Source organism: Mustelus asterias, chromosome 12, assembly GCF_964213995.1.
Source record: "Mustelus asterias chromosome 12, sMusAst1.hap1.1, whole genome shotgun sequence".
Lineage (NCBI taxonomy): Eukaryota > Metazoa > Chordata > Chondrichthyes > Carcharhiniformes > Triakidae > Mustelus > Mustelus asterias.
In genome coordinates, this window is record NC_135812.1 from 25,850,227 (window position 1) to 25,864,348 (window position 14,122).

Consider the following 14,122-nt stretch of genomic DNA (forward strand, 5'->3'; position numbering starts at 1 on the left):
GCTCTGCAACCAAGGACTTATCAAAGAGTGTTTACTTCCCTTGATTATCAATAGTTGATGGTTTGACTGTATCCTGTTTAGATTTGTAATAATAGTCAATTTACATGACCATAATTTTTAAATGCCAGATAATGACACAGTGGCACAGCAGTTAGCACAGCTGCCTCACAGCCCCAGGAACCCGGATTAAATTCTGGCCTCGGGTGACTCTCTGTGTGGAGTCTGCACATTCTCCCCGTGTCTGCGTGGGTTTCCTCCGGGTGCTCCGGTTTCCTCCCACACTCCAAAGATGTGCAGGTTAGATGGATTGGCCATGCTAAATTGCCCTTTAGTGTCAGGGGGCCTAGCAGAGTAAATGCGTGGGGTTACGGGGTTAGGGCCTGGGTGGGATTATTGTCGGTGCAGGCTCGATGGGCCAAATGGCCTCCTTCAGTACTGTAGGAACTCTATGACTCTATTAAAGCTACTAACCAGTGTGCTGAGACTGCTAGCAGCAGCAGTATAGTTTAAATCTAAAGCAAAATGGGAATGCTGGAAACGCACAGCAGGTGAATCAGAAAGAGGAAAAAGTCTTACTTTCTATGAACAGCCAGCGGGGGATGGTGGGAACATATTCAATCCAACAAAAACATAAAGTGCTGGAAACACTCAGCAGGTTTCAGTTGCAATCCTTTGTCAAATTTTTCCAGCACTGTGGTTTTTGTTTTGGGATTTCCAGCATCTACAATATTTTCTTATTTTGCAGTTTCCACCCAACCTTTTTTGATACATGTGTATGCCCTGCTGTGATTCTGAAAATGCCTCTGCTGCCAAGTCCACCTCTCAAGTGGCTATACCTCAGGAGGTGAAGTTTTTAGCTGGAGGGACCTTTCCTCACAACTCCTCAGCAGTGTTGTCTTTTTACTATCTCTGCTGTTCTATTTTTAATACAGCTATACAGTAAAGCAAGACACTCCCACCTTACTTCAGGGTAATATCTGGTTCAACAACATTATTGTAGCGGTTTCAATTTGGAGTTCCAGCCAGGAATACTGCTGCATGAATTACAAATGGCATAAAAGTAAGCAATAAGTCTGTGTTTAAATTAGAGGGGTTTGTTGAGTTAACTGACCCCAGCACAGAAAAAAAATCAGCAAGAGGAGGTTGTAAGATTAGTCTGCTATAATCTTAATTACTTTGTTAATACTGCAGACTCTCACAAATTGGTGCCAAAGGTGGTGGCACGGTGGTTAGCACTGCTGCCTCTCAGCGCCAGGGATCTGAGTTCAATTGCAGCTGGGTGACTGTGTGGAGTCCATACGTTCTCCCTGTGTCTGGGTGCTCTGGTTTTCTCCCACACTCCAAAGATGTGCGGGTTAGGTGGATTAGCCACGCTGAATTGCCCCTTAGTGTCAGGGGGATGTGTGGGGTTATGGCGATAGGGCTTGGGTGGGATTGTTGCAGGTTCCATGGGCGGAGCCCCTGTAGGGATTCAATGATTCTATGATCATGTAAACCAGCCTCCCATCCATTGACTCCGTTTACACTTCCCACTGCTTCGGAAAAGCAGCCAGCATAATCAAGGACCCCACGCACCTCGGAAATATTCTCTTCCACCTTCTTCTGTTGGGAAAAAGATACAAAAGTCTGAGATCACACATCAACCGACTCAAGAATGGCTTTTTCCCTACTGCCATCAGACTTTTGAACCTTATATTAAGTTAATATTTCTCTACACCCTAGCAGTAACTATAACACTATATTCTGCACCCTCTCCTTTCCTTCTCCCCTATGTATTCTATGAACGGTATGCTTTGTCTGTATAGCATGCAAGAAACAATACTTTTCATTGTATCCCAATACCTGACAATAATAAATCAAGTCAAAAAATAAATCAAAAATCATCAGGTTTCAGGACACGCTTCGGGGTGCTCTGTTTTCCTCCCGCAGTCCGTACGACGTGCTGGTTAGATGCAATGACCGTGCTAAAATTCTCCCTCAAGTGTGCCGGAACAGGCGCTGGAGTGTGGGATTTTCACAGTAAACTTTGTTGCAGTGTTAATGTCAGCCTATTTGTGACACTAATAAATAAACTTTTAAACTTAAATAAGGTTTAATTTGAATCGGGGAGCCGATTGAAATGGTCCGGGTAAAGAGATGCAGGAGGCTGCTGCTGCTGGTATGTTACTCCGATGGTATGATAGAATGTCAAGTCTCATTTGTATTCCCACAGTCTGGGCAGTGACATAATAGGGAGGGGGCGTGGCGGTTCCTAGGAGACCAGCATGTTACATAGTGTCTGATTGTTTACACTGGGCTCAGTCTCGGCGCTGGTCTCAGCAATTGGCTACTGAGTATTTGTTTCAAGCTAACACCTCTACCCTCTCGCAGCGAAGAGCCTCCTGCTGCCACTCCTGCCCGGAGAGGTGGTCGAGGGGGACTAGCGGCTCACCATCCCTGTATCACCTTCCCAAAAAAAAACAGCCAGCCAGGATGGGAACAAGCAAGTCTAAATCAGGTACGGACAGTAAGGAGAAAAGGTTTGTCTTAAATTGATGCGTCGGGAAAAATTAAACTTGTTTCCACGTTGGATTATGACCCAAGTCGCGATTCAAAAAGGGGGCAAGCGACATTGGATCGGTTTCTATCGATGAAACTTTATTTCATTTTTTTTCTCTTTATATCGTAGTTTTTGGTGTCGTGCCCTGCTTCCAGATGAGCTGGGCAGATTATCATGAACGCATGGTAAAGTAACCGAAAATACTTCAATTTCCTCGTTGAACCACGAGCTCGAATAGATTGTACAGTCAGTAGTCGCTCGATTTCATCTCTGCACCACTCGGTTAGGCAATTCAAGAGTCACGTAAATGCATTTGTCAGTAATAATCTGGGAGTACAATTCAATATTGGTATTTCGTTGCAAATAGCGTCAAGTCAAGTAAAGCAGGCGTGCTTTTAGATTGAAAATCCCTTCATCCGAATCTCCCAAACATGACACTTACAATTTTCGTCGCTAGTCCATCCCTTGTTCAATGAATTGTGTGTGAATTGAGGGTTTACATATGAAGTTATCCAAATACAAAAAAAATCCGATTTATAGTCAGTGCCACGAGTAGGGCGTAGATTTGGTTCTATTCTCCTCGCTATACAAACTGTTTACGTTAGAATATCGGTAAACTAATTAAAGTTGGGTGTTTTTTAATTTTTTTACTGCACGCTTAAAGTGACAAAGCCAGTCCTGAGAAAGGACCAGGCAAACCCAAATCCATTCCTTGCTTGCTGCAAAAACCAAATTCAAATTCCAATTGAATCCAATTCAAGGTGCCCATTAGAGAGACAATCAAGATCCAAGCTGACCAGATGAAGCATTAATGGCACCCCATCTTGGGGCTTGATCTGACATTTGATCTTAGCCAAAAGGCCGAGAAGTGTAAACTAATTAAAATTGGGTGTTAATAGCTCCAAGAATATGTGAAATGTTAAGTTGTATCTCGGTGTGATATTAATGATTTTTCTCTCTCACTATTGGATCTCCCTTAATGGTGCACATGATCCAGAATGCCTTGGGAGAGGAAGGAGCTAGGTGGTGGCAGGAGGCAGGGAGAGCAGAATTGAGGTTGGTGCAGGGGGGTAAAGGATGAGAGAGGAGAATGATATTGTAGTGCGAGAAAGAAGTTGAGGAAAAGGAGCAACAAGATTTAATAAGAGGCTTATGGCATTAGGCCAGAGCCCATTTTTTTTAAAGAGGGTTGGGCTGGAGAGGTTAGATGGGGGGGAGGGAGGTAGATGGTAGGAGGGCAACAGGTTAAACAAGAAAGGGTGGTGGTGATTCCTGAATGGGAAAGGGTTGGGTGGTACTCAGCAAAGGCAGCTTCTCTCTGGTGTGGGGTTGTAGGGAGGGGATTCTAGCTCTGGATGGAGGACTGAAGAAGTGCAAGTTAAATTCTGAGGGGAGTGGGAGAAAAGCAGGGGATGGTATGCCAAACTTTTCCCTCGATTTAGAAAGAGTTGCACATTTGGTGTTTGGAAAGGGAACTATAATATTCTTGGTCTCGTGCTGACACTGAATGTTTACAGAGTCTGTTGAGGTAAGGAAAATGTTAACTTTCTTAAGAAACAACTTACTATGGCTTCTTTACCATGGGATCTTCAAAAGAGAGAAAGATCATGAGACATTACCTCACTTCCTGTGATGTAATACTATCTCGTTAGCATATCACACTTAGAATGAAACCCTTGTGCTATTTCTCCTCCAAGTCTATGATTCTCCACATTATACTACATCTCCTCCAAGTTTCTGACTTCAATACCTTTTACAGGGACAATCACTGCTGTGGCAGTTTCACCAGCCCAGTGATTGGGTCCTCTGCTCCTTTGAACCTCTGAGTCCAGCATGTGATCTGTCAGACTCTGCTGGGCAGAAGGAGAACTTGTTCACCAGTTATCTGGATCTCTCAATAAATGCAGCACGCCTTTTTTTCTCAGTTGTGTAGGTGACTGCTTCAACTCTATAGAAGGCTGCTTCAGTATGGCAACTGGTCTGTTCCCTGTCTCACTGTACCACTTTTGGTTTGGATGTGTTAGGACTATTGATGAAGGGGGGAATTTTCCCATCCCGCCCACCTTGGGAATCGTAGCGAGCAGGCAAAGGCTCGTTGATCTCGGTCGGGAATTTCTGGCCTTAGGGTGAGCGCGGCCAGAAAACCCTGCCTGGAGTCTCTATTCAACCATCTGTCCATAGTGTGTTTGGTCTCTGATCCAAACTGACTCTCCTGTTGGAGGCTAATAGGTTGCATACATTGTGGCGTTTGTCATTTTTTACATCTGGCTGAAATGATAGTCATCATCTTTCTCCCTCACCTGATCCATGTTTGTAGCATGAGTGCATGGAGGAGAGTAGGGAGTTGAGTTCTCAGTTGTTTTCCATGAGGAGTTCATGTGGTGCCAAACCATTTTGCAGTGCAGTTGAAGGATAGCTCTGAAGTGCAAATTGGATGTTGTTGTTCTTCTTCAGCAATGCTTTCATTGATTGCACTCCTCCTTCAGCTCCACTGTTATCTTGGTGAACTGGTAGTATGGACAAATTATATGATATTGTGAACTTTTAAAGTATTAATTGGTAAACTGCAGACCATTGTTTGAGATTACAAAGTCTGGGATTGCATGTCTTACAAATATCTCCTTCAGCGATGTAATCCCACGCCAGAAGTATCTCGCTACAGTTGTTTGACTTCCAGCCATCTGGGAGTAGTACTTGACTACAATCAAGAATATTTTACATCTGTGTTCAAAGAGGTCCATCCCAAGACATTACCCTTGTCTCAGTGGCAGGAAAGATACCGTTAATGGTTCTCTTGTCTACAGTACAAGTAATTCAGCTTGATATCATTTCTTCCAATGACTTGAGAGACCAAGCAGAATATCTTTCACTGGCTTGAGATTTTATAATGCTCAAATGTCCTTGGTGCAATCATTGCAGTGTATCGAGTCTCTGAATTGGAATCTCCACAACATCAACTACACTGAGGTGTCCACGTTTTTATAGTACTGTCTGAGAATTGGATTGTGCAGCATGTATGCTGGTCATCCTTTGATGAACTACTCTCTAACCTGAACCCCTTCTTCATCAGATTTCTGTGCATCTCCAATTGTATCTAGTCACTGAGTTGTTGCTGGTTGAGTTTTGATTGTTAACAATGCAAAGGTTTCTACCACTTCAACAAAGGCTATGTCACCTTGTTCTTGCCACTAGGATATGGGACAAAGCATCTGCACTTTTCCTGGAACATACCATGTCTTTGCATCAAACCTCATCATCCTCCGTTTGTATTGCTGGACTCATGAAGGCATTTTTGTGAATGCCTTAGAATTTAAGAGTGTTCACTAAGTGTTTGTGACCTGCCTTTATCTTGAAGTCGAGACCAAGAACGTAATCTGCAAACTTTTCACAAGCCCATGTTGCACCAAATGTTTCTTTCTTTATCACAGCTCCGTTCAGTTTTTATCAGTGAATGGAATGCATAGTAAACTGGTTTATGCTTTTCATCCATCTGCATCTAAAAGAGTACAGTTCCCAATCCTGGAGAAAATGTATCTACAGCAACAATGATGGACAGTTCTGGATCCTAGTGAGCTAAAATGTCAGGTGATACCAGCACCTCTGATTTTCTTAATGGCCCTCTGTTGTGCTTCCTCCCAGCACCATGTATTGTCTTGTCATAACAGCTCACATAGATTGGGCAAGAACTTTCCAATTGGTTTACTATTCCCATGGATTTCCAGAGTTTAATCGTGATGCGAGGAGCTAGAAACCACTTGATTGCTGTTGTATTTAGTCACTCGACAATGGTATTCTTTCATGGATTGACGACTGAATCAAGTGCTTTTATTACTTCATTGGACATAACGTTTTCTTTGTTGATCCCTAGCTTTGACTAGGATATCATCTGCCAGCCACCCACTGCCTACAAATGCGTACTGACCTGCTTGCCACTTGGTCCCACCATGAGGCCCAATCTGGGAAATTTGCACCACCTTTTCAGCCATGCTTCTGCTTCATTAAGCCCTGTGACCTGGTCGAAGCTTTAGGTACCAGCAGAGACATTTCTAGTATTTCAATGCTTGTTCTCTCACTCACTGCCACCATGCAATATTCTTGGTCTTGTTGCCCTAACAATGAATATTTGCAGAGTCTTCTGAGGTAAGGAAGACATTAAATTTATTGGGATATCTATTATTGCTGGCTACATGTTACCACAAGGTTGTATGAGAAAGAATAAGATAATGAGACATTGATGGGATTTTATGACCTTGCTCAGGCGAGGCTCGTAAAATCCCACCTGAGGCCAACGGAGAATTCCGTTCTGTGAGCCAATGGCGTAAAATTCCAGCCATTGTGTCAATTCCTGTGATGGTCTATACTGTCCAATTAGCATATTGCCATTAGAAATAGCCCCATATTCTACAGGGATGACAATATGAAGAGCTTCCCATGCATGTTGTCTGCTTAAGGTCTTTTATTTTCTTACCCAGATTCATGGAGAAGTTCAACATTAAATACTCTGGTCGGCACTTCTATTCCTTTATTATTGACCATTCTTAAATTGGAAATATGAAATCTCATCTCTGGTTGTTTCCAAAAATATTATGCCAAATTCTTGATCCAGTTAGGCCAACAGGTTCAGCATAACTGCAATTTCTACTTATTCCATGGTGGTGGAATAGATCCCTGGACAGCAATGGTTGGGCAGAGGGAGTTCTGCTCATTTTTGAGCAATCCTTACTCAAAGTGGATTTGTGGAGCAAAAACTAAACTTTAATTCCCAAAAAGTTGCATTTTCAAAAATAAAATTGAAAATCATTCCCTGTGCAACATTCTTGAATAGCCAGCTGTTCAAAATCTTCTACTCTATACTCCACCTCACATCATCCTCAAGAATGGTAAAGGTTGAAGATGTATGTATTAAATGACCATCTGAACTGATGTGGGTGAGAATGACAATGATTGGCAATCCTACAATGCTGACAGTGTGCGGATCATTTCTGCTTTACTCCTTTACAGCAATGGATATTTTTAAAATTGCTATTTTATAAAAAGCTTTTTATTCACTCCTACTGTTGAAGGGTGAAATTAGCCATTTTAAGAAAATAAATAGTGCAGGTTCTGACTATTTTTCAATCCTCACTGGCTACAGATGTAGTGCCAAGGCACTGGAAGATTGCTCACATTGTACCTTTGTTTAAAAAGGGAGAAAGGAATAGACTTTATCACTAGTCAGTCAGCCTATCATAAGTCTTTTGGGGTGGGGAGGGGGAGTTATTGGAAAAATTCTGAAGGACAAGATACATCTTCATTTAGAAAGACCGAGATTAATCAAAGGCCATCAATGCCTTGTTAAGGGAAGGTCAGGACTGACTAATGTGTTTTAATTTTTTGAGGAGGTAACAAGAAGGATTGGTGAGGATAGTGCATTTGATGTAGTCTACATGGATTTTATTAAAGCTTTTGACAAGATCCCACATGGCAGACAGGCCACAAAAGTTTAAAAGCCCAAGGCAAAGTGGCAGGTTGGATCCAAAATTGGTTCAGTAGCAGGGTCATGGTCAATGGGTGTTCTTAAGACAGGAAGGCTGCCCCAGTGAGGTTCTGAAGGGCTCAGTACCAGGTCCTTTGCTCTTTGTGGTATATATCAATGATTTGGACTTGAATTTAGGGGTTAAGATTAAGCAGTTTACAGGTGACACAAAAACTGGCTGAGAGGTTGATAATGAAGAAGAAAGCTGTGAACTGTAGGAAGCTATCAATGGACTACTCAGTTGGGTCGAACCATGGCAAATGAAGTTCAATCTGGAGGAGTGCGAAACTATGGATTTTGGTGAAGGCTAACAGGGCATGGGAATACACAATCAATGGAAAGATTCTGAGAAATAAAGAGGAGCAAAAGGACCTTGGAATGCATGTTCTCAGATCCTGAATGTGTCTGGACAGTTGGATAAATTGCTAAAGGAAGCATAAAGGAGCTGGGAGATTATGCTGAGAACTATAATTGGGGAAAAAAAACTCATTTAAACCTCAGTTGGATTACTGTGTACAGTTTTGTTACTGTGCTATTGGAAAAATATGACTGAGCTAGAGATGGTACAGGGCAGAATTATGAGGATGTTGCCTGATTGGAGAATTTTATTTACAAGGAAAGATTGGGTAGACTGGGATCCTTGAAACTGAGGGGGAACCCAATTGAAGGGTATAAAATTTGAAGGCTGCAGATACAGTGGACAGGAAGGCCCTGTTGTTCTAGGTTAAGGGATCCATAATCAGAAGACATAGATGTAGGGTGAGGTAGGAGATCTAGAAGGAATTCAAGGCAAAATTCTTTTCGCCCAGAGAGTGATAGCAATCTGAAACTCATTGCGTTAAATGGTGGTGTAGCCAGAAACCTTCATTTTAGAAGTACTTAGATATGCTCTCCAAGACTAACCAAGAGCTGGAAAATGGAATTGGGCTGGATGGTTAGTTGTTGGTCGGTGCAGACATTGTGTTGAATGGCCTCCTTCCATGCTTAACATGATGCTTAACAACCAGCTAAAGCAAATCTTCTCACTACAATGAGAGCTGAGAAATCAGTGCTGCTTTTGGATCCAAATCGGACGCGACTCCCACTTCTTCCGTGGCACTAATTCTGCCTTAAACATGCTACTGTAAGAATCTGCAATTTCAGGAAAATTAATTCATTATCATCCTGTCTTGTTTCTGATAATTTAACGCATTGACATTTTATATTGGAGTGTCAGTGTGAAACAGTTTCCTTTAGCTGTCGCAAATTCAGCTCAATAAAGCCTGAATTTTGCATCGGGGTCTGAACCAATGTTAAAGGAAAGCTAAGTTGAACTCATTTTTTGGAATAATTAAATCGAAAAAGATGGTCTTTGTTCTCCAAAACACCGAGTTACATTTTTTTGGATGCTAACAACATTGCACAAACACCAATGCTAAAATGTGTTTATAATCCAGCTTAATCTGCTTCTTAACAGTGACACTAGGAGCATTGCTCATAAAGAGGAAGCTATTAACAATGATGTCAACAGAGTTGCTGAGATAGGACCAACACACCTGGAGATGGCATATCTATTCTTCCTGTAGCCTTACATAAGGAGGTGAACTTAAATCGTTTTTTTCCCACTTTTTTTCCCCCCCTCAACACAGTTAATCTTCCTGCACTTTCTGGCTCTGAAGCCAAGGATAATAAATCGCCTGGTGGCAGACAGAAGTATAAAAATAAAGAGAAAGAGGAGCCAGAGATGATGTTTGAAAAAGAGGTTTGCTTGGTGACTGACATGAAAGACGAAGAGTAAGTGCTGGTATTTTATAATTGCAGTTTTTGAAACATGAATGTTTTTCCATTTGTGGATTTAATAGTTGCAGACTGGCTTACTGTATTTAGTGTTGTGGGAATGGAAACTTTGTTGTCAAGGTGCTCTCTTTGCCCTTCTTACTGCCCCAAGGTAAAGGTTTTGATTGCTGAAGGGAGATGGGGAAATGAAAAATGTATACATAGCAGGTACAACAATAAATATTTATCTCAATATCCAAGATTTCTGCATTGCTAGGGGCGCACGGTAGCACAGTGGTTAGCACTGCTGCCTCAGAGCGTTAGGAACCCTGGTTTGATTCCTGGCTTGGGTCACTGTCTGTGTGGAGTTTGCACATTCTCCCCGTGTCTGCGTGGGTTTCCTCCAGGTGCTCTGGTTTCCTCCCACAGTCTGAAAGATGTGCAGGTTATATGGATTGGCCATGCTAAATTCTCCCTCAGTGTACCTGAACAGGGGCCAAAGTGTGGCAACTAAAGAGTTTTCACAGTAACTTCGTTGCAGTGTTAATGTAAGCGTACTTGTGACACTAATAAATAAACTTTAACTTTTATCACCACCTATTTAATAATTTATTGAAACAGAGAAATATTTTAAATAGTTTCAAGCTACTGTTGTCTGCCCCACAATTATATTTTGGATGCTACCTGATGCGGCATGGTGGCACAGTGGTTTGCACTGCGGTCTCACAATGCCAGGGACCCAGGTTCGATTTCGGCCTCAGGTGACTGTCTATGTGGAGTTTGCACATCCTCACTGTGTCTGCGTGGGTTTCCTCCGGGTGCTCTGGTTTCCCCCACACTCCAAAGATGTGTGGGTTAGGTGGATTGGCCATGCTAAATTGCCCCTTAGTGACAGGGCGATTAGCAGGGTAAACACGTGGGGTTTGGGGATAGGGCCCTGAGTGGGACTGTTGTCGGTGCGGGCTTGATGGGCTGAACAGTCTCCTCCTGCACTGTAGGGATTCTATGATTCATTGCTCGCTTACCCCAGCGGGAGAGTAAAATGCAGCTTATTTATTTTCTGTCACAAGCTATTTGTTTTTATCCGCTTATTATTGAAGATTACTCGAGCTCTGTTGTTGGGATCTGATTGGGCTATGTGTCTGATCTCATTGTTTCATATCATGTTTCAAATCCATTGGTCTGGTGTCCACCTCAACCTCAGCTTGTAACCTCCAACCTGCTGCATGTCTCAGCTTGGTTCATTGTTTGCTCCCAGCTCACCAACAGTGGGAAAGACCAGCTTTGTCTGCCCCACATCACAATTGCTAGATGGTCATGGCTGAAATATTGCAAACCTTGGTTGGAATTTTACCGCCCCACCCGCCACAGGAATCAGAGTGGGCGAGGGGCAGAAAGGTCCGTTGACCTTGGGCAGGATTTTACAGTTTTGGGACGAACAAGGCCGTAAAATCCCACCCCTTGTGTCAAAACATACCTCCTGTTGCCATGATTTTAGTTATGTTTTTATACCAGTGTTTAATATTGCCCCTATAAATACTTGGGATTGAGAAACTGAATGTAAATAATTGACTGCAACACAGCAGTTGTAAGCCCTGGCTTTTAAGTCGTGTAATGAAACAATTTTCTGAAAAATTCTACATTTTTCTCCTAATTAATATCGCCATGCACACAAAATTTTCATCCGTTGACTATTACTTCGTAATAGTGCAAATAATGGCTGTGTGCGCTGGGTGTGGTGCTATGTATATACTATGAGAAGCTAGGTATTTGCCCTTGAACCTCTGAGAGATCAGACCATAATGAGACTACCATGAACGTAACTAGTTTTATACTACGTATATGAACATACAGCATCTCTTGAGTCTTGTGTTTTTAACTGAGCATGGGTGGTTCAGGAAGATGCTTTTTGACTTTAGTGATCAAAAATGATCTATAATTTATTTGTGGGCTGTTGCATTTTGCATAGTTTAAGTTAACTAGTTCACAGACTGGGAAATATTTTATCATAAAGATAAGGTTGCTGTGAGCATTTGCATTTCAATCAACCATTTTGTTGCTTAACAATTGCAACTAGGAACTCCTACTCTACGCCGTGTTACTATGTGATCCTAAATCACAATGGGATGCATAAACTAATGGATCAGGAAAGGGCATTGTTCGGAATATTTGCAGACACTGGATAAACGCAATTACTTGCAGATCTCTGATCTCTGTATCACATCTTATTTAATCATTCATTGATCAGTTTAATGTTTAAAAAGTTCTTCAAACATTACTTACTTAATCGTGGAACCATAAAATGCCATCCTATCTTGAGATGAAAGTTGTCTGTGGATTTACTAAATGCATTGGACTATGTCTTGATTATCAGTTAACTTTTGTAGTGCTCTTTGGTGAGATGGATATCTGAAATTCAATGTGTGAATGAAATAAGTGGTCTTATGGAGTGAATTGTCACATCATTAGATGCAGCATTGAAATATCAGAGTGCAGTGGTCTTGTATTCCTATTTAACTCACTGAACATTTTAGATATTCATTTAATTTCTCTCCAATTCATACATTTGCAGTTTAAAAACGTGTGAAAATTAAACACATAATTGGATTTGAAATTCTTCCAGTCAGTAAATTAATACCTGATTTTTTTCAAATGCAAGGATAGAAGGAAAATTTCACCCCAAACCTGTTGTACTGTTGTTTAAGATTCTTTCCAGTTATGTTTAATACCATTTTCTGAGTTTTGATCAGTGTTTCATCTTTCACTATCCCAAACAGGATGCGTGAAGTTGAAATAAAAAACCGCAAGGTGCTACTTATCAAAAGTAATGGAGAATTTAGTGCCATAGGACACTTGTGCAGTCATTATGGAAGTCCACTAGTAAAAGGTAAAAAGTGTTCCATTGACATTAAATTGGTGATTATAGTACAAATAATTTGTTTGGAAATGAACTAATTATAAGAGCAATAATTTGGAAGTACATTGGCGGAAATCTTCCATCCACATTCACGGCTGGGATTTTCCGGTACTGCTGAGAGTGAATGGAATTTGGCAGGAACACCAGATTTTGTGTTCTTCTTCACAATGGGTCCCGCCACAGAGAAGACTGGAGAATCCCGCCCAACATGTTGGTTATTGGTGGTGTGATTTGTCAGCAATTGCACAGATGATACAACCAATTGCCAGAATGACATTTTGTACTCTAATTTCCTGACATGGTGAGCTTCTGATTTTGGTGCTTGATTGTCACACTTCATATAGCCTACCTAAAGTAGGTACCCGACCAATGCAGCAATGTCCCCGTAACTCGTCTGATGATTTTATGTTTTGGCTGGGGCAAGCACTTTTAAGTTTCTACTTGGTAATTAGTGAAAACAAAATTCTGTAGCACTTTATCATCCCTCAAACTAGTTCACATGCCCATAAAGTGTTCCGGCTGTAATACAGGCGATGACTTTACAAACAACCAGATCCTTCAAAAAGCAATGAAATGAACAAATAGTTAAACTATTTTCAGTGGTGTGATTGATAGCGAAACAGGACACATCTCTCTGAACACTAAAGTGCTTGTGGCACCATTTGAACAACAGGTAGTCAGAACCTGGGTTTAACGCTTTATCTAGGGGACTGCAAATCTGACAAAGCAGCACTCACTCTGTACTTTTTTATTCTTTCACGACACGTGGATGGCACCCACACTTATTTCCCATTCCTGATTCCCCTTGAGATGGTGGTGGTGAGCCACATCTTTAAACCACTGCAGTCTATGTGGTGCAGGTACGCAGATGTGCTGTTTGAAAGGGAGTTCCAGGACCATACTGTGCAGGTTTTTCTGCCTCTGTCCAAGCCCAAGCGTTTTGAACCTTTTGACTCAGAGGTAAATATGTTACCAATTGAGCCCAGGCTGTTTTATCTTCTGAATGCTGTTATTTTGCTTTTGACAGTCGTTCCAATGTTTTTGGTCATCTCCCATCTTCCTGTGTCTCTAGGTGTTCTATCAAATGGAAGGGTTCGTTGCCCCAGACATGGTGCCTGTTTTAATATAAAAACAGGTGATATCGAAGAGTTCCCATGTGTGGATGGAGTACAAAGCTATAAGGTATAACTTAGACTGCTCTACTACTTTCTATAATTTGTACTGGAACTAATTCTCAGTGAAAAATTATATGAAATAAAATTTTGCAGCTTAACATCCAGAGACTTCTATAATTAAATTCCGTGTCTACACAGTTCAAGATTTCAAGTGAAGACTGCATCTGAGGTGAGGGCAAGGACGGGATTAATGTTGTAGCTCTTCAGTGAGGATGAGTGCA

At 41.6% G+C, this 14,122-nt stretch overlaps 1 protein-coding gene across 2 annotated transcripts in view; it reads left to right on the forward strand.

The window, feature by feature from the left end:
• The first annotated feature begins 2,328 nt into the window (after window positions 1–2,328).
• Window positions 2,329–14,122, forward strand: part of aifm4 (apoptosis inducing factor mitochondria associated 4) — a 61,998-nt gene continuing 50,204 nt past the window's right edge. The window contains exons 1-4 of one of the 2 annotated variants that reach the window (XM_078224930.1): window positions 2,329–2,497; window positions 9,683–9,827; window positions 12,587–12,696; window positions 13,799–13,908. In XM_078224930.1, coding sequence (XP_078081056.1) covers window positions 2,473–2,497; window positions 9,683–9,827; window positions 12,587–12,696; window positions 13,799–13,908 — 390 coding nt within the window. In that variant the 5' untranslated portion in view covers window positions 2,329–2,472. The remainder of the gene's footprint in view (window positions 2,498–9,682; window positions 9,828–12,586; window positions 12,697–13,798; window positions 13,909–14,122) is intronic. The other variant, XM_078224931.1, reaches the window with a different exon arrangement.